The sequence below is a fragment of the Physcomitrium patens genome, chromosome 1 (assembly GCF_059467195.1).
Source record: "Physcomitrium patens ecotype Gransden chromosome 1, ASM5946719v1, whole genome shotgun sequence".
Lineage (NCBI taxonomy): Eukaryota > Viridiplantae > Streptophyta > Bryopsida > Funariales > Funariaceae > Physcomitrium > Physcomitrium patens.
In genome coordinates, this window is record NC_143410.1 from 17,192,275 (window position 1) to 17,218,417 (window position 26,143).

Here is a 26,143-nt window from a genome sequence, read left to right on the forward strand (position 1 = left end):
GCTTAAATCACAAGCACTCGGAACAGAGTGCTGACATCCTACATTCAAATGCCAAGCTGGACATGACTGGGGTATCACTCGCAAGCCACACATGTCCTACCCAAACAGTTGTTATAGCTTTTTATGCTGGTGGATCCGATGCACTGCTCTGGATGATGTGATATTACAGTTAAGTTTTTGAATTTTTTTTTCTCATGTATCAAACTGGTAGTAGTCATGTGAGATGCTTCCTGCTGGTCCGATGAAGGAAAAAAATGTACATTTAATATGTGAGACAAGGACATGTTGTCAAGGCTTTCTCGAGCTGAACACCATACGCCAGCAAAGAGTTCCGTATTAATATAAAGAAAGAAATGTGTGACAAGCGTCAAACGTAGCTCCCACTTTCCATTAAAATCCTATCCCGTGTACCGCATAGACCACATCTTAGGTCATTCGGTTTTGAATTTGCCGGTGTGTTTGCACCAGGTACTCCACATACGACAGTCCCAAAGCGGACTTGTCTTCAACCAAGTAGTTGTAGAAAAGAAGCTCTACACAAGTGCAACCACAGACACTTCATGAATTCATGCCCTCACGACATACCGCCGCAAACCATAAGCCTTGTGCATGAAACAAACTTAGCTGAGTCAAAACTAGTTTCTCAAATTCAGATCGCAAATCGAACATCATCTTGTACAATGCCCAAATGCTTAGCATAACCTGTGACCACACAAAGCACATCCATGGAATCTATTAGGCATACCTCGGGGATCTCCTCTCTTCAGCATGCACAACCTGCAATAAATACTAAACAGTCAGTAAGTATCCGGTGAAAACACTCTTCAAAAGCATACCTTGAACGGCCCCCTCAAACAATAACTCAAGGAACAACAGCAGCAACCAATCAACAGAGGTTTCGTTACGCCACAAGCACGATTAGGAGAATAGAATGGTTACCGCAGGTATGAGCAGCGTTGACGCCGTATCTCGTTAACTACCTCATTCAGCCTCCTTGATAATTCATTGTCATACTCCTGAAGAGAGAACTGAATCCACGACCGAATGATTTCAGCAACATCAGACGATGTTCTGTTACATATCCTACTCATGCTAATATCACCCACCAATTTATCATGGACCTATAAAACCAAAAGACACTATACAGTTCTACGAGTATCAAGAGGAATCCAAATTCAATGGTGATTTAAAAAAAGGTCCACTAGTGCTCTAAAAGCACAGAGGCACCGTACCTGTCCAACTGCCAACTCATCCACCGAACACACGCCAAAAAGCTGATGCAAGACTTCTCGTGAAGCTTGCGAGTTAACGTACAGCAAAGCATCCTCTCCATTCTCCAGCAAATAAATACCGTCGAGCTCCAAATTCTCGCTCGATAGAGATAACGTAGATGGAAGAACAACGCCTCTCAGATCCTCCTACAATCAGAAAGGATAAAGAAATCTCATCAAACTACCATACCACACCAACATTGACCACCACAAGCAACATGAAGGGAAAAAGAGAAACAGCAACAGCAACAGCAACACGAACACGAACACGAGCGCGCACAACGAAGTCGGGTTTCAGAAGTACTAAATAATACCTTCGAAGGAAGGTTGTGCAACGCAAACAATCGTGGGTACACCAGAGGAATAGCCGAAGGTGCTGACAGTGAAGCTGCTCGCGTAATCCAGTACGATCTCTCATCAATTCGCGCATCGGTCCGCAAACCCACACTTTTTGTCAAAGCTACACCCAGAAAGAAAACACCTTCAGTAATCTACTGTACACACTGCACAAACTCCCACCAACTACACCTCACAAAAACGGTTTGGCAGGTACCACCTTCGTTTACGTATCACATTGACAACTGCACTAAGAAGTTTGTCTGCATAGCAACCCAGACCACAAGTTGCTGTGAGTTCATACTTACCCATAGTGTAAAGAGGCAGCAACTTTAAGGCTTCCGGAAGTATCAATTGCCCGGACGAAGATGCAGTTGCACAGAACTTCCGGTACGTATATAAAATATTCACACATTGACCAGACACACGATCCCTTTCTTGAGCAACTTGTGTCGTCAACACATCCTGGGCAGCTGCAATTCATGATGGGCAATACAAAAAAATAAAAAAATACATTAGAGTACTTACCCCAAGAACACGTACAAGTCAAGATGACGTACAACAATCACTTAGTCAGCAAACGAACAACTGACCACAGCAGAGATACTTGTAAACTGAGAACGATCACAAACAGGAGAATTGCAAACAGACCCTGCTTCAAAAAGTGGGTGAACTGAGCATCCAGGTCAGCTCCGCGGAAAAGGCTGGTTAGAGCAGTCGAACAAGACAGAGACAATGTGTTCAGTCGGATCCGCCTTTGTCCACTTGTGGTTGTATACAGCAGAGCACTCTTCACAAATGCAAAGTGCGAGATTTCACTCAGTAAGAAACGTAGAAGGATGGTTCCTCTAGACAAACTTAAGAAATGCATACTGCCCGCACAAAATACAAATATTGCATGAACAAGATAATATGTAAACAACGCGGACGTGTGCAAGACGCAGGCATATTCCTCTGTTTAATCACTATTTTCCACGCGGTACCGTTTCTCAAAGCATAATCTACGCATTAATGGCTCTGTCAGAGAAGATGATGCAAACCTGAAAGCAGCAGTCTGCGTTATCTTGAAACTTGTCGTCATGTTTAAAAGTCACCATGATTGTTTTGTCACAATCAATCTGCAAACAAGTTTGTAGAAAGCAGTTGATGGTCAATGTCTGATCAATGGATTCACATATGCAACACAAAGTCTACAACGACTTCATATACCGTCCCCAAGTTCTAAGAATATGAATTTCAACTTTCTCGAAGATTGACAAACTCGATGTGCTCGTCAGATAGCACAGAACACAAACGAAATCCAGGACACCGACAAACGAAGTCTACGACTACTATATGTCAGCAAGCCGCAACTGAAAGATTCAATACGTATTGTACTCATGCTGCTAACAACACTTTTATATGACTCAACAATTAACTATGAACATGACACGCATAGGAAAAGAGTATCACAATCGCAAAGTCATGGCCCTTTCAGCTGTAAATCTAGCAACAGGCTATTGAGAACTAAGTCATCCAAATGTAAATAAAAACAAATAACTCACCGCTGGAAGGTCCACATCTGTAGGGTTACGCTTGCAGAAGTTGCCATAGTAATCTTGAACTTGCATACCCTAAATCCCCACAATCCCAGGTTATATTCTTAAAAAGGAAGGAAGCACATAATACAGAGTAAATGTGTATCTAACAACATTCAGTAACAATACTCGAACCGGGGAATCAACAGAAAACATCCTACCAGCAACATCTATGAAGAGAAAATAATCATGGAAAAGAAATGCACATACATTGCTGCATCGCACTCGCATAACACCTTCCAACCCCTGTGGTCGGGTCAAATTCCACCGTAGATCATTGTACAGCTTCGCAGAATCCACAACAGCTTGGAACTCATGGTAGTAATAAATCTAGACATACACAAGAAAAGGACACATATTAATAACAAAAAAATGAGCCATCCCACTAACTTAACATCTTCTCCTGTGATGTCCAGTAAAGTATTATGAAGAATTGGAACTGGAAACTGGAATTCGCTCTTCTTCTAGAAGTACTCTGTTAGCACGAATACAAGAACCATAGTACAAGCCCAAGATTTAAGAACAAAATAAAATAAAACTGGACACAAGTAAAGGTAGAAAACAAGCAGATGGAGAATTACTAGAATAACGTTTTCAGAATACACCAGGGCTGGCCGTTCTTTCTTCATGGGCAAGACAGCTCTATGTGCCAGCTTTGAGAAAATGTACCTGGCCTCCTGTGGATCGTGGAAGAACAGCTAAGGATGCAATATCCACAAAGCTTTGTGTTGCTAAGAATAGGTCCACACACACCTGTCGAGCATAAAGCACGAGATTTACAGAAGGTTCTGACGAACTCGCAACACTCACACTAAGCATACCACACCCAAAAGATCTGCAGGCAAAGGAAGAAGATAATAGGCGGTGCCCAAACTTACTGTTGCACAACGCAACCTCTGTGTTAAGAAAGGTAAATCACATATCCACATAAATATCAGGATAAAGCCGCATGGCTTACCTGGAACTCCGCGAGCTCAAGTGCCAAGGTCTTCAGGATCTTGTCCGAGGGCTGCAAAAGCTTCTGAGCCTCCTGCGAATCCGTCCAATATGAGTAAATAAGCAACTATAACGCACGCCAGAAATTAGACTGACTTACAAAACAGAGAAAGTGCAATTGTAGGAGGCACAAGAACAATTACAAAATAATAAATAAGTGAAGTTTTCATACAGCATAGATGATACAACAAAGTATGAACCAGGAAAGAACAAATCCAAACCATCAACACTGAAAGAAACTGGAAATCCTAATATTGAACACTAATCAAGTATAGACCAAAATGCTACAAAATAAATTAACATACCAAAGATCATCGCTAAATAAGGGAAGATGAGTGCAACGCAATGAAGTTGGGTATCTCGCACTCTACCTTTTCATTAACTTTGCTCTCTGCCTCGCGTGCTGTTAAAGCTCCAAATCCAACAGACGGTAGAACTGCATAAACCCCAGAAATCTCAGTCATCTAACAAACCCATTAACTGTGATAATAATCTAAAAAACGTACCGTCATACACAAGAGAGAAAAAATTAACTTAAATTAAAAAAGTAAACAAATAACAACCTGTTTGAAAGACTAGCAGCTTCCCTCCAGTCGCCTTCATGCCTAAATAGGCACCCTGGATAGCACAAATATCAAACAGGGGATCACCCAGACCACACAGATCCATCAACCGCGACTTATATAACACTGTGAGACTGCATTACTCTCAAAGCCACTTTGACTAATCATAACCCAGCTGGCGTTCACATTTTCTAGGTAGCACACATGGACAGACCTCCACATCTGCATACCTCTTATGATCAATCTAAGGTTCCCAAATATGAAGTGAAACCACCCTTCTCAAATACAGTCAGCTACATATACACCCACTTCAGCACTACAATCAAAACTACCAACCTTGACGGCAGCTCCAAGAGCAGCGTCCGGTATTCGATTGTTCTGAAACATGCTGGGGATAGTCTCCAATAGTTGCTCCAAATGATCCCGTCCCTAACCACATCACACACGCCAACCACACCATAACACAACCAGTCATCCAACACCAATTATCTCAAAGGTTCATACACCCGGCACCTCAATTTGCCAAAGTAACTTCAACAGATCCACAACGTCAAAAGCGCGTCTCATAAACACATCCACACGATAAGGTCAGGGGATAATCACCTCCGCAAGCGGAACAAGCAGGTCAGTCTGACGAGGAGTGTAAACATCTTGTATGTCGGGAACAACCAACATAGATGGCTGCGCCCCAAACAAACAACACACCCCATGAGCCACACCACCAACACAGAAACCACGAACTCTGAGCAAAACAAAATAGGCCCACTTGATCCCTTCACTGTGCGAAAAAACAAAGAACCTCAAATCTGCATGTCTACCGTCCTATGACCCACGTGCCCGGAATTGCCTAGAATGACCTCTACCGCTTACTGTACATTCCCAGTCCTTCCTAGTCATCGACCACCGAACTATACATCCCATCGAATACTAGAGGTACAAATTCAGCTCTTTGTCGCCTCACAATCCTAAAAGAACCACCGACATTCTCACCGATTGTAAACTCGTGTTCAGGTTGTAGAAATGCACAGTAGAATCGAATGTCGCGATGCCCACAAGAGTCCTCGTATCATCCTGTTCGCAGAAACAACAAGCGGGTTTTACTGACCCATTCTATTCAAGCCATCTCGTAATTTCATCGACGTCATCATCTGAATCACAGACTCATCAACACAACCAAGAAAGAACTCAAGTCTCACAAATACCAAAAGCTTCGAAAACCGCAAACCCACACCCCCTATAACAACAAGCTCGACCCCACGCCTCCACAATAAAAGGCATATTCCGCCTTTGATTTAACCTCCGCACACTTCCATATCAGAAATATAGATCTACCTCTCAGATAACTGTACAACCACCTCCCAAATACGCAACACAATATGATTCAACACACATGCAGTAGACTTACTCCAAGGTCGGCCAGAACACGATTGATTGCACTGCAAGCTGACGCAACTGCTCCCGTGGAAACCGCGTTCACAGACACATCCACCAAGAAGAAGAATACTTGGGGCATTGGAGGTCGAACCTACATGCACATCACAACAAAAATCAGTCCATCGACCCAAACCAACGCCAAAACCTTACATTCCAACCGTGAACATCACCTGAGGTCAACACTTGGAGGCACCAGTTTTGCTGCTTCCAAAGCTGATCCCACATTCATGCTACTTTCCAACGACACTAGAACCTTGCACTGCCAGCAGACCCTCCGTACCATGTACTCTTTTGGAGCTACAAACTCCACGGTGCCCCTCGACAGCTCGGGTCTCATGTCTGCATCCCGTCTTCTCCCGTCCGGTCCCAGATTGCACAGATAATCTCGTGGGGTTTCGCTCGTGTAACCTGTTCATCAACACATCCTCCCGCTCGTCAACACACTCGACCCACATCCTGTGCCTTCCGGATGCTTCGACCTCGGAACCCAAACTTCTACCCCTGTGAATCAACCACATTCTACGGACTGGCGCAACTGCTACGAAGCTGAAACGCATACATTGGACTCGGCCATGATACGGAGCAATGTATCTAATCCAAACAAACTCCACGTGGCCGCAGAATCACTGCATCGCCACTCCAAGCTCGGTTTTGAACCCTCACCACACAAATTGCATGTGAAACGGCGACCCTGGTCGATAAACCTCATAAATGGGTTGATGTACGCTTTGCACTGAGGTGCACTACATCGCACTGGACCGCTCTCTCCGAAATCCACCACCTGCCAACCAACACCTCCACGACTTGCCGTCAGTTCACTGAAGTCACAACCTCAAACACGGATCGGCTTGCACTAAAATCATATCGCCACCTGGCGTACCCGCCGGGTTACTTCCCACCCTGTATCGTGTATAATTTGTTCATCTGACCAAACTTCTCCACCACGGTTTACGCCGCACGCACACACAAACGCCTCTCCAAGTACAAATCGCTCAACTCCCCAGTCCGTCAACTACCTGAATTGCCTCCTCGGCGGGGTCTTGGAGAGCGAGGGGCTGAACCATTACGGCCAACGGCATTCCAGAATTCGCTAACAAATCTCCCGAACACGGAATCTGCAACCATGCGCGGAACCAGATCAATGTCGGATACGCAACCTCACCCGTGAACAGCAGAAATACTGAGCCAACAACCCTGCGCCTCATAACTTCACCAACACCAATTCAAGTAGATTACTCTCATGCACGTAACCTGAACTACTCCTCACTTGCATCCACACCACATCAACCACATGCTTCAAATCACCGGCATCTCTGCGACGTGACCCCTCCACACACCACCACGTCATGGCTTTCTACACACCACCCAGCAATTTCGGAGGCGTTGCCCAAAGGTAGAAAACACCACATCACCTGGTTCAAGGTGCACCGCATGAATCGTGGGCTGCAATTTCCAGTATCCCTCACAACGAAGTGCGTTGTAGCAGACTGACACACGCATACAACACCATCAGTTCAGCGGAACCATTGCATGAAAAAGTCCCCCCATTATACATTCCCTACCATATCGCTTATGCTGCGGGTGAGTAACCATCACGACATTCTTCTCTATGGACGTTGACCTCTATGACCACCACCACCCCTGAGTCACCAGACACCTCAAAACAAGACCCTGGAATACAACATTCTCTGCACAGTACCGGAGGCAAGTTGGCCATGCCATTCACTCGTGTATCGAACGGTAAGGGGCTCGCTGTTGACTGGGGACGCGGAATCTGGTTAGGATCGATACGGGAGGCGGATCCTGGTTGACCTCCAGCGGGTGATCCTGGCTGGGACATGGTCTGCATCGATGGAGCCATGCTTCCCGGTATGTAGGGCTGTCCACCATGAAGTTGCTGCGGACCACCCGCCACAGGAGGCATGGAGCCCTGCCACCCATCAACACCACAGGAGTCATGTGCCCAGCGTCAGTGCCTTTGCAGCTAACTTCGCCACCAAGCAAACACGCTGAGATCGCCACCCAACACCATCAACCACGGAAGCACACGCCGTTCACTGCTGAAGCTACCTCGACCGTAAGTTCACACCCTGACACTCCTAGCACTGACCCGCTCTAACAATCTCGACCTCCTAACTACACCTTGAGCGTCGTGGTCTCATCACTACAGTGGACACTCATTCCCATCGCGAATGCCCTCTTGCCAACCCTCAATGCTCCAGCTCTTCGCAACCACGTCAATGGTTGCAGCATTAGCTTCCAAACACTGATCTCATGCTCAGCAGATTCACACATCAAAAGAAAAGCGACGCCATTTACTCCCAAAACTCACACTTTGAGGTTGACCACCGTAGGCCTCCGGATACACACGCCTTGCAGGAGTTTGCCATGTAGATGGAGTACTATACGAAGCTCCCGCCACAGGTTGACTAGGTGCAGAGAAACTAGGAGGACCTGGTGGACCAGGTGGCTGCTGGCCTGGCTGACCCATGGACATCCGTTGGAACTGTTGTGCAAGAGTAGTTGCTCCAGGCGCTCCCTGCACGCTATGCATTGGTCTGTACAATGCCTCAGACTGCCCCATAGCTGGACTAGGGCCTTGTCCAGGAAACTGGCTGGTGCTTCCACCCAGCCGTGTGGGAGGAGCTTGAGGAGGTCCATTAGCGGGTGCTTGCTGGTACGAGAAGCTAGGAGGACCAGCAGGAGCACTGGATAGGGGAACCTGGCTGCTAGATTGTTGTTGGTACGGCAAGGAAGGGGGGCCCATGGGAGGACCACTGGAGGCAACGGCTGACGATGGTCTCGCCGGTTGGTAAGCTGGAGGGGTGGATTGGGGCGCGGAAAAGGCTGGTCTGTTGACAGCAGCAGGGGCACCCCCAGGCGTGAAACCACCGGGACCTCCAAATGGACCTGCGCATTGCAGCCACTGTCAAAAGCAGTTTAGGGGGACAAAATCTGGATTTCCAGACGCGAAAAAATCAAGGCCACACATCTGTGCTGCACGCACTCCTCCAGACTATCCCTCCCACGAGTTGAGGCACATTGGAAAGCAACCGATATCTGTAAAGGTACAAATCAAGGCATGCTCTTTCTGGGTGCATCTTGCATATATCCAGACTGTATTTCAGACACAAAGGCAAGCGGCAGAAAGAAAAGTTCACAGGGCTTAAAACAGTGATCTAATGGATCCTACTTTCATACATTGGTTGGGGCATCATTCCAGTAATCACTCTAATCTTATCATTTTCAACAGTAATCTTTCTTCATCTGCGACAACCAGCACCACTAGTTGATGGGATCTCGTCACTTTGTCATGGAGCCTGTGTAGATTCAGTTGCTCAAGTACATTGTCATTTTCACAAGCAATTCCTTCTAGATCCAATCAATTATCTCAACAGTAGACACTTCTAGGACCATACTTAGCTGTTAGCGAACCTAGGGGTAGACAATTGACCTGAGGAATGCCCCATCGTTCCTGTAATTGAGTTGGTAGACGGGTTAGTCGCAGGTGGAGCTTCCGGTCTCATATGAGGAAAATCTCCTGCTGGGGACGTAGCTATATAGCTGCGATTGACGAAAGAGCTCAGCCCTGGAGGACCTGAAATTGGCGGTGGTCCTGGAGGACCGGAAACTGGAGAGGGTCTCGCCAGCACCCTGCTTGGAGGAGCTCCCCACTGCGGCTGTACTCCAGGGGGTGTGCTACCGGGTGGAGGTCCAGGAGGCCTGAAAGGGGGAGCTGCGTTGCCATACAGTGAAGGAGGTGGTCCTGTAGGAGGAGGACCCCTTAGGCCAGGCTGCATTGGTGCTATTCCTTGAGCGTACTGGCCACCAGAGGCCCCTGAGTAGGACTGCATGGACTGGGGAGCATAACCTGCGGGTTGTGGAGTCCCTTCTGGATGCTGGTGCCCTGGCCACTCACCCTCTCTCCCCATGCCTTCACTCACCAGAAAAAGACGGCAGCTATTCTTTCCAAATCGTCCACTAAATGGTGATAGTGATCATGTAATGGCTGTGAGTGCCCTCGATGAGCAAAGGTTTAGGCTAAAGAAGGAGGTTCCAATAAACAGATCCGTGACGATTCGTTCTAGAATGGTTGAGACACAACATACTACGAGTTGAACGAAACCGATATTAACAAGAATTCAATTATTTCAGATGCTGGGCCCCCTCAATGCAACATTGTTCATTCAATTTTAGTGGCCTGCGCATTCACTGCAATTTATCAATGCCTCCACTCATCACATCGTCTCACCACCGTAGACACAAAACGAGACGAGTACCAACTCTTTTGCAATCGACCGCTACAGAACCTCCTGAACCAAGCCAAAATCCACTAAAAGCAAACAAGCAGACTCCATTGTACTCGTCATTCTACTCTTTTAAAGATTATCGTCCTCTCAAACCATCAACAATTCGATCGGCTGACAAAGTAAGCCAAATCACCAAACCTGCTCTCAGCTATCCACTAGCCACTCCAAATCTGAACTGTAGAAACCCTAAAAGCATAACTCGAAAACAATCAGTTACAAAATGCCAATATCACTACCTTGTTGATTTCCCTAAAACGAAAAATCTTCGACTTCTCCAACTTCTAGATCAACCCAAAAACCACCACAGAAATTCCTACCCGCAAAGCATTCACAAAATATATCTACACACATAACAAACAAATAAATAAATAATAATGAAAAAAATAAAAAGACGTCAAGATTATACCAGAATATGTACTTCAGAGAAAATATATGGTGAGAAGCCCCTAAGCAGACGCAGAGTAACGTTGCAAAAATTACAACGCACGAGCACAGAATGCAAAACCTGCGCCAGAGGAGGCCTCACCAAACTCTAAGCTCGTCGAGCAGAAGCAAGACGACCAGACCTGAAAATTGCCGGCCCGGGGCGAGCCGGGGCGGGCCAATATGGACACCCAGCCTGAGGTCATGAGATGTCCGCCAGGTCAATGCCTGCATGGGCAGCCCACCTCGCACAAAGTTCTAATTATCACAAGCACCCACATCATGCTATCTTACATCAATCCAGCTTAGAGGTTCCTGTTATTGGTAAATTATTCAAGCTCATCCATAAAAAACTAGAAAAGAGAGAGTAATGTGAATTGGAATTGTAATTCTAGAATAAAGTAGAATGATAAGTGTTGAAACACACAAAAGTCACTAAATCCTTGAGTTACTGAACATATTTCAAAATATTAATTAAGAAATGATGACAAAATGTTAAACATTCAACTTCATACTGAAGATTTTTTTTGGCATGATTTCTTTTTACTTTTTTGTATGATTAACATGCATGTTTCTTCCAATTTTTTTAAGAACAAAATAAATAACTATCTATCTACATACATATAACTATTGAGAATATATCTAGTATATAAAATAGCTTAGGTATGAAAGAAAGACGCCTTCTTATTGACCATGAAGATGAGAACTTGGAAAACATGGGAAGATTGGAGTACAGGAATGTTGATCTTTTTAGGGCCTTGTAGTTTAGAAGAGTCCGCTTCCAAAAGCTTACCTATCTTCTGTGTCCAATGATTTGAGTTTTTGCTAGAACATATATATATATATATATATATATATTTACAAAGGAATATTAAAGTGACCCATGGTTTTACGAAATCAATTCATCCATCATCACAAAGCATAGAGATTGTCGACCTTATCTATATTATCATTATTCTAATACTTTTAGATTGATACAATAATGGTTTTTTTAAAACGAAATTAGTACAATGATGGTCATATAGCCGGTAATAATAATTGCTTATCAACAACTACATTTAATAGTGTCATGGCTTTTTTCTACCTTTCATATTATATATTATTATAGTATATTGCTCTCTTTGCATTGTCCTATTGTAATATGTTTGATATTGTGTTTAGTATTCAAAGAGGGAGAAAAAAAAAAAAAAAAAAAAAAAAAAAAAAAGTCAAATATTTGGATTTTGTAATGGATACTGTGTCTTTTACATCTCTTTTACTTGAGGGTATTTTTTACTGTTTTAAAGACATAAAAGAAAAGATAGACGAAATTGCCTATAATTGAGGATACATCATTTGTAAGTTCAAGTTTGACAAAGGTTACATTGATTTTAAGTGTGATAGGAGACAAGTTTATATTAAATGACCAAATCTCATTTATCAACAAAATACAACAAATCAATTGATTGGATGTCTTTTTGTCTTAAATGCAAAGTGTTTAGAAGGTATTAGACAATGGCAATTAATAGTGCAAAATGGTGAATATAACAATAGACCATTGTCATCTCTAATAGGACATGCATTTGCAAGCCTATCAAAAATATATATATATATATATATATATTTATTGTTAAAGCTTGGACAAATGAATATCTTTATTTTATGAATGTTACTATTTCTAGAATTAAAGGTCAATATTCTCTTCTTAAATCATATTTAAAGGTTTTTATAAAAGACTTGCAAGGGGTACAATTTTTTCTATTTCAATTCTTTGAAAACACAACAAGGGAGATTAATGCACAAGAAAGTTCAAAAGGACTTGTGTATGTTATTAACATACTATTCATTTTTTTCAAATGTTGTAAAAAGAGTATCAATGTATGCATTCAATCTTGCCTTTTCATAGTTGAATTATGTAATAGAGATTTTTGATGTTAACTTTTATATAATATATTGATAAAGACATTAGGAATAGTATATAAACATGAAATTCAAAGCATCCAACATACTAGAAATATTTTATCTATAGCAAAATTTCAAGCTCAATATCATTTAGTGAATACCACTGCAAAATGTATATGCAAGTTGCAAAGACCTTTATATTTTCTTTGACTTTATTGGTCAAATTTTGTAATTACTATCTCTTCATCAACACAAGAAAGTGCAAGGTTAATCATTAGAGCTAGCATTTACAAGTGTACAATTAGAAAATCAAGCAATACTTGACCAAAAGACCAACCATGTGGAGCACCTAATTATATAAGATACAACATTCTATACAACAAAGTGCTTTATAGTTTGAAGTTGTTGAAGCAATAGCTAATATTTGTCATTGCAAGAATTGCTAAAGATAAGGACACAAAATACACACTTGACCTACTCAAAGTTTACTACATCACAAGTCTCTATGAATACATCTCACTTATAATGAAGTATTTACTATCTATGTGCAATTAGTTATTTAAAAATTAGAATATTTCATATGAAGGTGGTGAAAATTTAGTTTATTAACATGTGAAGAGGTAGTGATTATGATTGAACAAGATATATTTGTTTGATTGTTGCACAAATTGAAGAATATGTGCATTTATTTAGCAAATTAATCCTAACATACATAGACATATATAAAGTTTTTAAATAAAGCTCAGTATTACAAAAACAATTTGTATGCCATAGAATGCACACTCTTTATTTGTGTGACTTTATATGATGTACAAGTATCTTTTTTGGTACTTCTTGCAACTCGACCTCCCTCATCAAAGATTTTTTGTATATAAAAATAAATAAATAAATAAATAAAATAAATCATTAAAAAAATAAAATCTAGCTTATCATAATTAAAATAATAATTAAAAATATCAACAAAGGTTTATGCACTATGATTGTAGATGCAAATTCATTGTTTTATCAAGAGATTCAAATGGCACAAAAAAAATTAAATTGGATTTTAACAACATATTACAAATAAACATTGGTTACAATCCTAAATAAAACAACTAATAGACTTATTTGTATCATCTTGCAAGATTTAAGCTGTATTGTATGGTATTGTTATGAACAATATCAAGTTGAATGCATATAAATACTAAGATCTTGTGCTCCAAATTGCTTCTCATTTGAAAACCTCTAACTTACAATTACACTATAATATTGTAGCAAATATCAAACAAGAAGTAGACCAATTTAGCAAATTTTCAAATACAATTCAATCTACTTTGAATATTTTATTGCAACAAACATTATCTTTGTCTAATCATGTAACTTCAATAAAAAAAATGAAGTGTGATATATTTACAATGTTCAAATTGCATAGCAAAGATAAAAATAAGAATAGTATTATCTTACAAAACTATTAGTGCTCATACAAATAATGGGTGTTATAAAAATGTTGGTTTTTAATTTCAAAATACATCTCTCTGTAGTAGGTCCTTGGCTTATGCTTTGATTTACATCTTTCACTTAGACTGCACCACCTTTTGCAAAAATTTAATGTGATAGTCATTATATTTGCACTCATCTTTAGTTGAAATCTACCATTGTCTGTTCAATTTCTCACTCAAAGATGCTTCTTCTTTGTGACTAAATAAAATTACAATAAAAAATATAAGTAAAAAATACATTAATTTTTTCTAATTAGTCATCATAATTTTTTAAAAAATATAAGATAAGCAATTTAAAATTACATGCTAAGCCTTGCATCTAAATCATACTATACAACTTCAATTTACTATGTCTAGCTTCAAAATATCACATTGTTATCTTCATCTATTGCTACTTGAATTGTAAGTATTAAAAATAGAACTTCTAAAGAATAATACATACTTAAACAAGGCTTCTTTAAGGTATAACTAAGTCAAGCTTTATAGTGTCAATATATAACCATCCAAGAGAAAGGCCAAAATGAAGGCCAACAACTCACTCAAACGAATAGAGTATATATTAGAAACTAACCTCTTGGTGATATATTAATAAACTCATAAAATCAAAAAATGATCATCATTGTTGAAAGATATATTGCCCAAGAGCACAAGACCTCACCAAGACAACAAATACATTATCCTCCTTGTGTGCAAATGACTAATCTTTTGTTAACCCCTACGTCTTTAGTACACAAAGCAAAACAATAACATTGTCAAACTTCAACCACCACATCCTTATAATATTAGAGTTAGAAGCATGACAACAACATAGAACTATCCTAATAACAAGCCAAAAGTAAAAAATAGAATGCAAAGTCAAAAACAAAGCATAATGCAAGAAGGAGTTAAGCGAAAAGATGAGAAGATTGAATCTATGTTGATCTCTAGGTCCTTTTCAACATAAAAACCAGAGTTCTTTAGCAAGAGATAAGGTATAGTATAGCCACCATGATTGTACCAATAGAAAAGATTAAAATAATGATAAATGTGATTGATTTTCATTGATTATGGATCTAATAGTAGATAAATAAACCTAGAGTTTTATTATTATTATTATTATGGTTAGGATTGGTGGATCAATTTGATAAATCCTAGATTACTTTAATATTATCTTATATATATATATATATATATATTTATTGGAATATATTCTATAATAAGTCATATATTAATGTAATGGAACAAAAATAAATATATACTTGTAAACTCATATGTAAAAATCAATATATATTTTGATTGATATATATAAGCACAAAAATCAAAAGATTAGGATAACATATACTATTTTTTATTTATGGTTTTATAATATACGATTTTTCTAGAAAGTAAAAATTTATTTAAGAATAAATGTATTAAGATAGAAAAAATAATACAAATTTTCAAACATCAAATTAAACCTTGGAATAATAAACTCAATTTTTTTGAACCTCGTAAATTCTATACAATATCTATTTTTAATAGGTTAAATTTTAAATCCAAAAATATCAAGTTTGTACATAAAATATTATAATTGCAAGACAGTTCTATAATTATTTTGAAATATATAAAAAATTATGAAAATATTTTTTTTATACAATAAGACACATCCAAAATCATTCACAAATTAGGATAAATTTATTAATTTTTTCAAATTATCTTAAAAGAATAATGTTGTCAACTTCATATATTTATTACATATTTATATTTACTTAGATTATATAGATCTTTATAGTATTTAAAATTCAATATTGTAATGAAATTAAAACTAATTATTATTTCATCACAATAATTTTTTTAAAAAAATATATACACACACACACACACATATATATATATATATATATATATAACTCAAATTATATGATTTCCAAAGTATGTATATTTTAATAATTAGATTTTATTTTTAAAGTTAGATTTATGTATAAATCTGAATTTTGTAAACTTTATTACTAAGTTTACAATTTAACAATTTAATACTTAATACACAACTTTTTATTTTATCAATAAATGGATTTTATGAAAATGGGATTGATGTGATTGTAGGAATTACTATATAGGAATCAAAATATGTATTTTGGTGTATAACTATATATCTATATATCTATATATATATATATATATATAGATATTAATAAAAACTTGTGTTGTTGGCTACAAAAAAGGTCTAAAAGTTTTATACGTGGTTGAAAAGTCAATAATTGATCACTCTTTTTGAAATGCTGACAAAAAAAAAAAAAAAAAAAAAAAAAAACCAAAAAAGAGTTTAAGTTGTCTCATCTCTTATATTAATATTTTTCTTTGGTAGAAATTGAGCTTTTAGGTATGTGTAAGTATACATACTTACATACATGTATTTAATGAATGTGGTGGTTAATTATTAACAACACATACTTGTGTTATTTTAAAATTGCCATAATATCATATTTAGAACAATTGATATATAAAATTGTTCAATTCAATTGTTGAAAAATTTATTGGCTAATCCAATCCACCATAACTCATATATCCTCATGGTACATTTTGTTACTCCAACCTTTTCATACCACTGGTTATGGATAACAACTCATGCTTATATTTACACATGTCTAGCCACCAAATGTATGCTTAACATGTAATCAGTATTAATTATTGTTGATACATTATAAATTCATAACACAAAACTGAAAAAGTTTCAATTCATCATTCAAAACAATACTTCAACATAAAACTTAAGTTTGCTTTGGATTAAATTAAATCGAATTAGTGTTAATCAGAAAATTCTCATGCACGAATTGTTTGATTCGTGCATACCCATTGGCCTCGAGCAGGGCCAAAACTTGGTCTTGCTAACGATCTGAACGCCCCGTATTTTCTTTCTATTAACGCATCCATTATTTGCAACTTCCACAGGTTGTTTACCTCTTAACAAATCATCTTGCTTATAGGCCGCTCCTCCACGACATTCTACATTGATTTGGATAGCGTTGCCAGAGACCCTCTTCGACTTTCTGCGTGCCATGAAAGGTAATAGTTCTTCTAAAAGGTAGTAGTTCCGAAGAGTTTAGTTGTAGATTCAACAAATCAGAACACAACTTATTTACGACTGAAATTCACACATCCTAGAGAAGAAAATCGGACAAACCATGTTACCGCTGCATGAACGGGAGACAAATGGAGAGTGTGCCATGAAACTGCAGGGTGATCCAATCGCTCCCTCGTCAACCCCCAAGTCCGCCTCCTCCTGCACGCCCCACCGCTGGGCACATAAGTACTCACGGCCTCCACCACCGCCCGGCCATCCCAGCAACCACATTGTTTTCAATTAGCTCTCGTGCATTTGCCAAATCCAAGAAGGCACAGCAGTCGCGGCCACAGACTACAGCGAGGTCGTCTCGAAGCAGTGTGCTGATTCCAGAAGCAGCTAGAGGGTAGCTTCAGTGGCTTGATTCGTTTCCCTGCCAACCCCACATGACGCCCTGGTCCCGAATCTCCATGCTCGGACGCCCCTGAGATTGCTCTCTCTACCTACTACTCTGATCCCGTGTTACCCACACTGCGATGCCCCGCGTGCCGTTCCCCATTAATCCACGGTGTGCACCCCACTCGACGCGCATCCGCAAAAAGAATTTCAAACAAACAAGGAGCAAGGTGCGTAATAAAGGGTAACCACAACTTCTCAATTTTACCTGAATAGGTGATGCGGTTCCTCGCCTGGTGGTGTACCTGAATTGCCATCGTCCTTCGATCAGTAATGACCCTGTCTGTTGCCAAAAGAAAAGGTTTCAGAAGCTATGTTCTCCGAATTGTGGTAACTCCAAAGCACAGAACAATGTCATGCTCTTGAGAAATGGCTACGTTTTCAAGCAGTCCATTTGTGAGTAGGAAAAAATTTTAGGACTTTTGGGTAGGCGTGCTTACAGGCTCTGGCACACTGCCCGTGGCTTCGAGTGCAGACACTGCCTCAGCTACATCCTGCAAAGCCCCCAAAAATCATCAGATTGCACTGCTTGGAAAGTCCTGCAAATTTATCTCAAGAATGTTTAAAACAATTTTTTATAAACTCAAATGTGTTCCACCGCTAGATCAAAAAAATCGGAAATCGAATAAGAGGTCACAGATAAGCGATGATGATTGTCTGAAAACGGAGAATGGAATGCCTGCCGACAAAGTCGCAGGCTGGCTGCCACCCTTGCATTACTTTTACTTGGGAACCAACCGAGATCTCAAGACTATACTTGCGAATGCTCTCTGAACTTGATCAAATCCAAATTAGCATTGTATTGTTCTCACCAAGAAGTGTGATGAAATCATCTACTTGACGCGCCATTTCATCTTTCCTTTGGTGCATGCCCCCCACGACGATCAGCTCTCCCACTGTATCGCCCATAATCTACAAGTTCTTTGTAGAACAGAAGTTTGACGTGAACTACAAAGTTTGCAAACAAATGAGCAATTTCTCTGATAAGATCATATCAACGCAGTTGCAACACCATGCACCGTTACTGAAACTGTACTCACTCCGCCGCCAAGATTCACTTCTCGAGGAATTGTCATGAAATCAACGGATAAATCCTTCCATTTTGTAGCAAACTGAACTTGCACGCCTGTCTTAACCAAATGAAACGTTCTAAGTAACAGATTGAAAAACACCGATCTGAAAAAAAATGCTACAGAACATAAATGCTGCAGTCTAACACCAAACGGTCCCCATTAATTGCGACATTGAAATAAACCATTAAGAGTGATTTATATGTAAGCAATACATAAATCACTTGGAAACAACAGCACAAAAATTAGCTGAAGAAATCAATTATTTGAACCCTCGGATGATTTCTGCAACAGACGGCACAGATGCGACGTTGAATAAATTATTAATTGCAGATAACGATTTGCAGACGGAACATGGAATGCATCTGATGATGCAACATCCCGAAACAACAGGTTAATCCACCGAAACAACACGTTAATTCACCGAAACAGCACGCTAACGTAGCAGTTAATATGAGTTTTGATTCCCTTTTAATGAAAACAATTAGGCATCCAGCCTGTCATAGAAGGTTTTTATCTCCTCTTGTTTATTTCTTGTATTTGTTCCTATGAGTTGTTTTGTTTTAAGTAAGATTAGTGGAAATCCGAGCCAGTTTAAGTGAAAAGGTGTGAAAGTTTAATTTGTGGGTGTTAAGTAAAAAATTGACCACTTCTAAAGAAATGTTTACTAAGAGAAAAAAAAAGAAAAAAAGAATATATATATATATATATATATATATGAATAACAAGAATATACATATAAAAAGAACATACAAGAAAAAAAGAATATACATATATATATATATATATATATATAAATAACAATAGAACCATTTATATTTCTTCATTGTAATTGGAATTTTTATTTATTTATTAAAAAAATAAAATAGATATGTTAAAAGAACTTCAAGATAAACTACATTTACAATGCTATTTTTGTCTTTATTATTTTCAAGATATAGGATCTCGATCATATTTAGAGAAGTGCATTGTAAAAGGATAACATATAACTATATTTTTGCAAATACTAAGGTTCTAAGATCTATTCTTATGTTCTTCAATGATTGTCTTTGAGATTTATTAATAGTCATCATAAATCTTATTTATTAGAAATTACCTTTGCTGCAACTTGAATGAAATCTCTTCAAATGATAGACATAATGTGATCCTTGGAAGAAAAGTCAATTGTCCCTTGTAGTCTTCAAATAAAATTCTTGCCTCTATAATTTGATTAATGAATTGTATAATGATTAAGCATGATTCATTACAAAGTTCTTGATGTTGAATAATGTTTTGTAATAACATAATAGGACATCTAATCTTTAGTTCTAAGCAAAATAGTGGCAATCCAAATGGACTTAAATTATTTAAATACTTGGTTGGATAATAATTACTATTATAAGTATCATCTTCTATAATTATTTTATTTATGTTGAAATAAATACTTAAAATCGTAAAAAATTCATCCATTGTATGCTTGTTTAGATCATTGACATCATAATTTCTTGTAGATAAAAATTCACTTGTGAGTGAAATATTCATCTTTAAATATCCTATCTTTATCCAAACTAGAATAAACAACTTGAATCAAATCATTTGATGTTGGATCTACTTTCATACATTTTAGAAGAATCATTGTACTTTTCAATAGATCTATAATTGTTAATTCATTTCTAATATGCAAATGGAAACCATTATTAGATATATTATACAAAAAGATTGTATCATAAAAAAAATATTTAAAACAAACAATCTTCTATAATGTGTACTTTTAAGAGATCTTTAGCAAATAATTAAATTTCATTATATATACCTTCTAGATGCATATTTTTGGTTAACTTTCACACATAAATGTTAAACCAAAACTTTAATCATTGCAAAGAAGCATCAACAATCTCTTTTGTTGAGCCTTTAACAACAATATGAAGAATTTGGCAAAAATCTCTATTAAAAATTACAATAATTTTGTCAAATAACTTCTTAGTACTATTTATATCTTAGAGATTTCTATTGACTAGCTTAGTACAATGGAAATATTGCATTGGTATCTCATTTCAAATAATAAGAATTGTCTTTCTTAATATTTTTGCATGTAGTGCATTTTTTTGCAATATTGCAAAACAATCCTTCATGAAGATTGAGAAAAATATTAAACATAGAATGTGTAATTTATCCACCACTTAAAAATTGTGCTGCAATTCCAAAGAAAGCAACACAAAAAATAATTTTCTCATCAATGCAGAATTTCATTGCTACTATATTCTACACAAATATTTTCCTATTTATTGCTCGTCCTTCCAAAAAAATATAGTTTTTCAAGATTATTATCTATTAAAGAAAGGATATTCAAATATATAGTACATTATTTATCATTCAACTTTGGCACACATTCTTCTACTATTTGTTTTAGCTCGTCACAATTTCATATTATATGCTCCATAAACATTTGATTTTTGGCATTTTCATTCCAATTTTTTTTCCACAACAATAACAATGAAAAATTTGCTAGTACTTTGCTTGATTCTTAAAAAACATTATCAAGAAGAAATAGTCCATAATTTTATTTTATTTTTTTGGACTTTTAATTCCATAATTTCAAATCAATTAGTAATCCACAACATCACAATAACTTTCTTTAAACTTATCTTGTAGCTCTTTTAGATGTATAAGTGAATATTAAAGAAGAATAATAGTAAATAATGTTCTTAATTTTTTCCTTCTTTTCATTATAGAAGCTTCTTCTAAGCATTGATTCTACTCTTTATCATCCTCCAACAATCCTATTTCTAAGCATGCACTTTTAAAATTTGGTTGTAGTACTCTATATATAATATAATTTTTTTTTAAATAAAATGTGGTCTATGTACCACCATTAGAAGAAATCGAAGATAGAATCTTTCTTCTACATTAAGATTAGTAAAATATAACCTTCTAATTAAAAATCCATGTTGTTTTATTGTTTAATTCTTTGAGGTTTTATTCCACATAAAATGTTGTGAAAACTCTTAATACTTGTATTGCCAAGCAATCTCTATAGATTCATACATTTCAAAGAATATTTTCAAAGTTATTTTTTGTCACTCTTTGAGGGCCAAGTCTTCTATTAAATCATTATTTGGAATAAAAATTACTTCATTCATTCTAAAAAGATATAATGCCAATCGAACCATATTTGATAATTCTTTATGCATTTTCATTCCAAATAAATGATATGCTACTTCTAAAGCTCCAATTTATTATGCATCAATATATTTTTTGATCTCATCTTCTATATTTTTAATTTGCATTTTTATACAATCATGTCATTTATAGAAAAACTTGTTAATATATTTCATAATACAAATTGAAGCACAAACCTCAATGTTGATATGACAATTACACTTTCTACTAAAAGTAGGATTGTATAGAACAACATCTCTATTCTCTACAATATTATTGCCAACGTTGAAAGTCCTTCTATTATTTTTTTTATAATATTGGAAATAGCCATTATCATCCATTGATGTTATTTCTTAATATTCTTTTGGATATTTTTTTGATATATTCCATCTTTCATGTACAAAGCTTGTATATTTTAAGGTCCACATGGACCATAAATCATATAACTACTAATTGTCTCAAATAACAAAGGATCTTCTTTTTTAATAAGAAACTATATACAAATAAATCTATCAATATTAATTGAATTTTTTATCTTATTATTTTATCCAAAAATTAATAAGCAATTCATAAGTAGAAGACCTTGCATTTAAATTAATAAGTAATTCATGAGTAGAAGACCTTGTATTTAGATTGATTATAGCTTTACAATTATCTAATGGATTCTTTTCAACATTGGCTCATTTGGTAGCTATAAAAGAATACTTTATTTGTTATATAGATCACATGTCATTATTCACTAAAATTCATCTATAATACACCATTCTTTCCAAAATATGTCAACATTGAAATATTTTTTTGACTCACTATATCAAAGACTACTAGATATTTTTGAAGATGTGCAAAACTAAGAAGTTGACATGCAAAGTTTAAGAAAAAGAATAATGCTTTCATCTTCTCATATTAGAAGTATAAAAAATCTATTTAAATTTTTTTTGAATCTATTTGAATGTGGTATTCAATTACATATCAGTACTTTGTATGATTTCTTTTGGCCTTAATAATTGCTTCCAACCTCCTAGGTATAATTTTATTAATTTTTAGTACAAAATTGCTTCAATATTATTCTATTCTATAGCTATTCTTTTCTATAATTTCCAAACTCCTTTTAATTTTATTTTTTGTATATTGAGCTAGTATTTGAGGTGCTCCCAAAGATGTTTAATAGAATTAAGATCAGGAGACTAAGCAAGCTAATCCATTACTTTAATCTCATGATGATCAAATCACTTCCATGCTAGTTTTGAGTTATTCTTGGGATTATTATCTTGCTGAAAAATCATCTCCTCTTCAAAAATGTTAGATTCTTCAATACTAGGAACAAGTTTTTTTCAAGAATTTCTACAAATTGCTTGACATCTATCTTCTCATCAACCTTTGCCATCTTCCCAATCCCACTCTATCCTATACAATCCCATACCATTATATTTCCACCTCCATATTTGATTTTTTCTTGGATCTTCTTGTCAACCAAGAACTGATCATTTTATTTCTACATCCACTTTTTACCATTTGACTCAAATCTATTGATTTTTGTCTCATTTGACCAAATAACCTTCTTTTAATCTTCCATAGTCTATTTCTTATACTTCAAAGTAAAATCCAAGTATTATTTTCAATGGTGAGTAGATAGTACCAGCTTTTTCTTCTTCACCACAACTTTCATATTCCATTTCTTGAGAATATTTTAAATGATTTGGTTTGATATAAGATTATTGATAATATTGTTAAGATTTTTAGCAATCGCAATAGCATTTTCAGCCTTTTTAGTGTTGATTTGGCAAATGATTTTCCTTTCATCTACTACAATGAGCTTCTTTAATTTGCCTAATTTAAGATTTTTTTTATTAAAAGTGATCTTTTTGCTAGCCTAGAGATATCAGCTTTACTGCAGCCAAATTCATAAGCAATTTGGCCATAAGATTTTTGAGAATTAAGAAGAATGGAGGTGATGTTGTCTTAGAAAGAATGAGGAATGGATTTCATAGTTGTTCAAGGAATTGTCAAGGATACAAGAATCTGACAAAGAAATATGACAAGATTAAAGACAAAGAATGAGATTGATAGTAAAAGTGGTTCTAAAGACTCCTATTTATACTATAATGAAGATTATAAAAATCTATGGTACTTTCTATAGAAGTTTTTAGAAGTCTAAAGAAGCTTCTAAAAGTCTAAAGAAGCTTCTAGAAGCCTGTTGAACTTTCTAAAAGATTGTAGAAGATTCTACAAGTATCTAAAAGATTTTAGAAATTTTTAAAAGATTCTAGAAGGTCATAAAATGTGGTAATTTGGAATATGTCCATACGAAGAATTGTGATTAAGAATGGTATTTTTATAGCTGCTGATAAGCATTAATGATGTCATTAGATTAGTATTAATATTGATATAGTAAATCTCATGATGATAGAATGCTATAATGTTGAATAATTGATAGGATCCAAAAATTAGACACCATACTCAAAAAATTGTTTCAATACTATTCTAAATTAGATTGGTCATAGCTCTATAATTACTTAATGGATTTTTTTCAACCTAGGTTCATTTGGTAGCTGTAAAAGAATACTTTATTTGCTACACAAATCACATCTCATTATTCACTATAATTTACCTACAATAAACTATTTTTTCCAAAATATGTCAACATTGAAATAATTTTTTGAGCCACTGTATACATTTATATGTAACATGTCTTAATTTATACTAACATATCTCAATTGATTTTACATTATTGCTATCTAAGTATTCACAATAAATTCTTATAGCAACTTTCTACATCATAAGATAGTTGAATATTCATTATATTGTAAGAACAATCAATATGAATAAAACTTCATTTGAATAATACATATAGTCTGCATATTTTTACTTCCATCTTCATTGACATTCATATCCCTATGACTCATTTGGTTATGCCATCTAAGTTTTTTGCATAGAAAAAAAAATAACATAGTAGAGTGGCAAGTATGTAGAATGTCCTTTATGAATTTGTTACAATGCACCTCTTTTCTATCAAACAACTATATTTCTTATTTTTTTGTCTTTCTTCTATTACTTAATATAAAAATTTTAATCTTGTTAGAAATTAAAAAATTATAATATCTTCTATTGATATCATTACTAAAATAAAGATGTCAATGGGTATCATCATTATTCTATCTTTCTTTTCTTTTTTTGGACAATATTTCATGAGTTTGATAAAAAGTAGAAAAAACATGTAATATTTTTTCAAACATTCTTGAAGCTTCTACATTGTTTGAATTAACAAATTACCATTACATGCCATCCTTGCTTCATGTACAATGCATGGGTCATATATGTAAAGTTGTATATAACTTACCTCTACACCTTCTTTACATAAAAGAATATTGATTTGATATTGAAGCACTCAAAGTATGCAAAAGTTACACATACGAGATCCTTATAAGACAATATTATTGACTTTTGCACCAAAAGATGTAAATAAGTATGCAATATTATCTTATCAAATAGTCTTTTGAAACTCCTTACTTTGTTTATCTTATTCGTTAAGTGGTCGTTTAATTAGTAATAGGAGATCTTAAAAAAATAAAAGTCAAACCTTCCTATGAAGACAACATGTATCAAATCATGATTTTGGTGTTAATGATGGCATAGTTTGCTCATCCATCCAATGGAGTGCCTTGCAATGTGGGCATTGAACATCTATATTTCTAATATTATAATGACCTTCCAATCTTTCTCTTTTATTATAAAGTCCATGAAAAAGTTGTACTTGTGTTCACTTACATTCTTTATGTTATTGTTGAATATTTGCTCTTCAATTACTTTCTGTTATTGTCAAAGCTAGTATACTAATAATGATAAGGATTCAACTAAACAATAAAATTGAGCTTATTATTATAAATTAAAAAAACAAACTTGCAAGCGTTAATATCACACGTTGATAAAATTCTAATAAAACCACATTACTCAAGTATTTGAACAAGATTACATAGTGCTTGTAAAATAAAAATCAATACATATAACTTAATTAATCAAATAATAATGCTATAGTGCTTTAACAGTATATTATACTAATACAAAAATAAAGATCTTATATCTATACATCTCTATTAATCATAAAATATCCACAAAATATCCACAAAATATCCACCTCAAAAACATGGAAAAAAAACATGTAGCCTTATGGATGTATTATGGATGAAATTATAT

The 26,143-nt window shown here is 36.0% G+C and overlaps 2 protein-coding genes across 5 annotated transcripts; both read right to left on the bottom strand.

Moving 5' to 3' along the window:
• Positions 1–242: 242 nt before the first annotated feature.
• On the bottom strand, positions 243–11,119 carry LOC112284951 (protein transport protein SEC24 C). 3 transcript variants are annotated; one of them, XM_090251660.1, is made up of 27 exons: positions 11,014–11,119; positions 10,724–10,828; positions 9,632–10,378; positions 8,510–9,087; positions 7,877–8,107; positions 7,590–7,664; positions 7,194–7,292; positions 6,841–6,958; positions 6,458–6,585; positions 6,149–6,268; positions 5,734–5,814; positions 5,347–5,424; positions 5,080–5,172; positions 4,744–4,798; positions 4,552–4,616; positions 4,143–4,214; positions 3,854–3,937; positions 3,395–3,514; positions 3,152–3,220; positions 2,648–2,725; positions 2,259–2,397; positions 1,916–2,080; positions 1,586–1,731; positions 1,233–1,418; positions 940–1,028; positions 746–777; positions 243–533 (listed from the first exon to the last, which is right to left on the bottom strand). In XM_090251660.1, the coding sequence occupies exons 3-27, from the start codon at positions 10,107–10,109 to the stop codon at positions 427–429; spliced, it is 3,486 nt and encodes a 1,161-aa protein (XP_090107786.1). In that variant the 5' UTR covers positions 10,110–10,378; positions 10,724–10,828; positions 11,014–11,119; the 3' UTR covers positions 243–426. The 3 variants fall into 3 exon arrangements, with proteins under 3 accessions (XP_090107786.1, XP_024381127.1, XP_090107785.1); XM_024525359.2 differs by lacking the exon at positions 10,724–10,828 and having other exon boundaries at positions 10,894–11,065; XM_090251659.1 differs by lacking the exon at positions 10,724–10,828 and having other exon boundaries at positions 9,632–10,389; positions 10,894–11,053.
• A 5,430-nt stretch (positions 11,120–16,549) lies between these two features.
• Positions 16,550–19,466, bottom strand: LOC141046259 (putative plastid-lipid-associated protein 12, chloroplastic). Of its 2 annotated transcripts, none has more exons than XM_073539139.2 (5): positions 18,557–19,466; positions 18,185–18,238; positions 17,953–18,027; positions 17,417–17,507; positions 16,550–17,274 (listed from the first exon to the last, which is right to left on the bottom strand). In XM_073539139.2, the coding sequence occupies exons 1-5, from the start codon at positions 18,575–18,577 to the stop codon at positions 17,231–17,233; spliced, it is 285 nt and encodes a 94-aa protein (XP_073395240.1). In that variant the 5' UTR covers positions 18,578–19,466; the 3' UTR covers positions 16,550–17,230. The 2 variants fall into 2 exon arrangements, with proteins under 2 accessions (XP_073395240.1, XP_073395237.1); XM_073539136.2 differs by having other exon boundaries at positions 17,409–17,507.
• Positions 19,467–26,143: the final 6,677 nt, after the last annotated feature.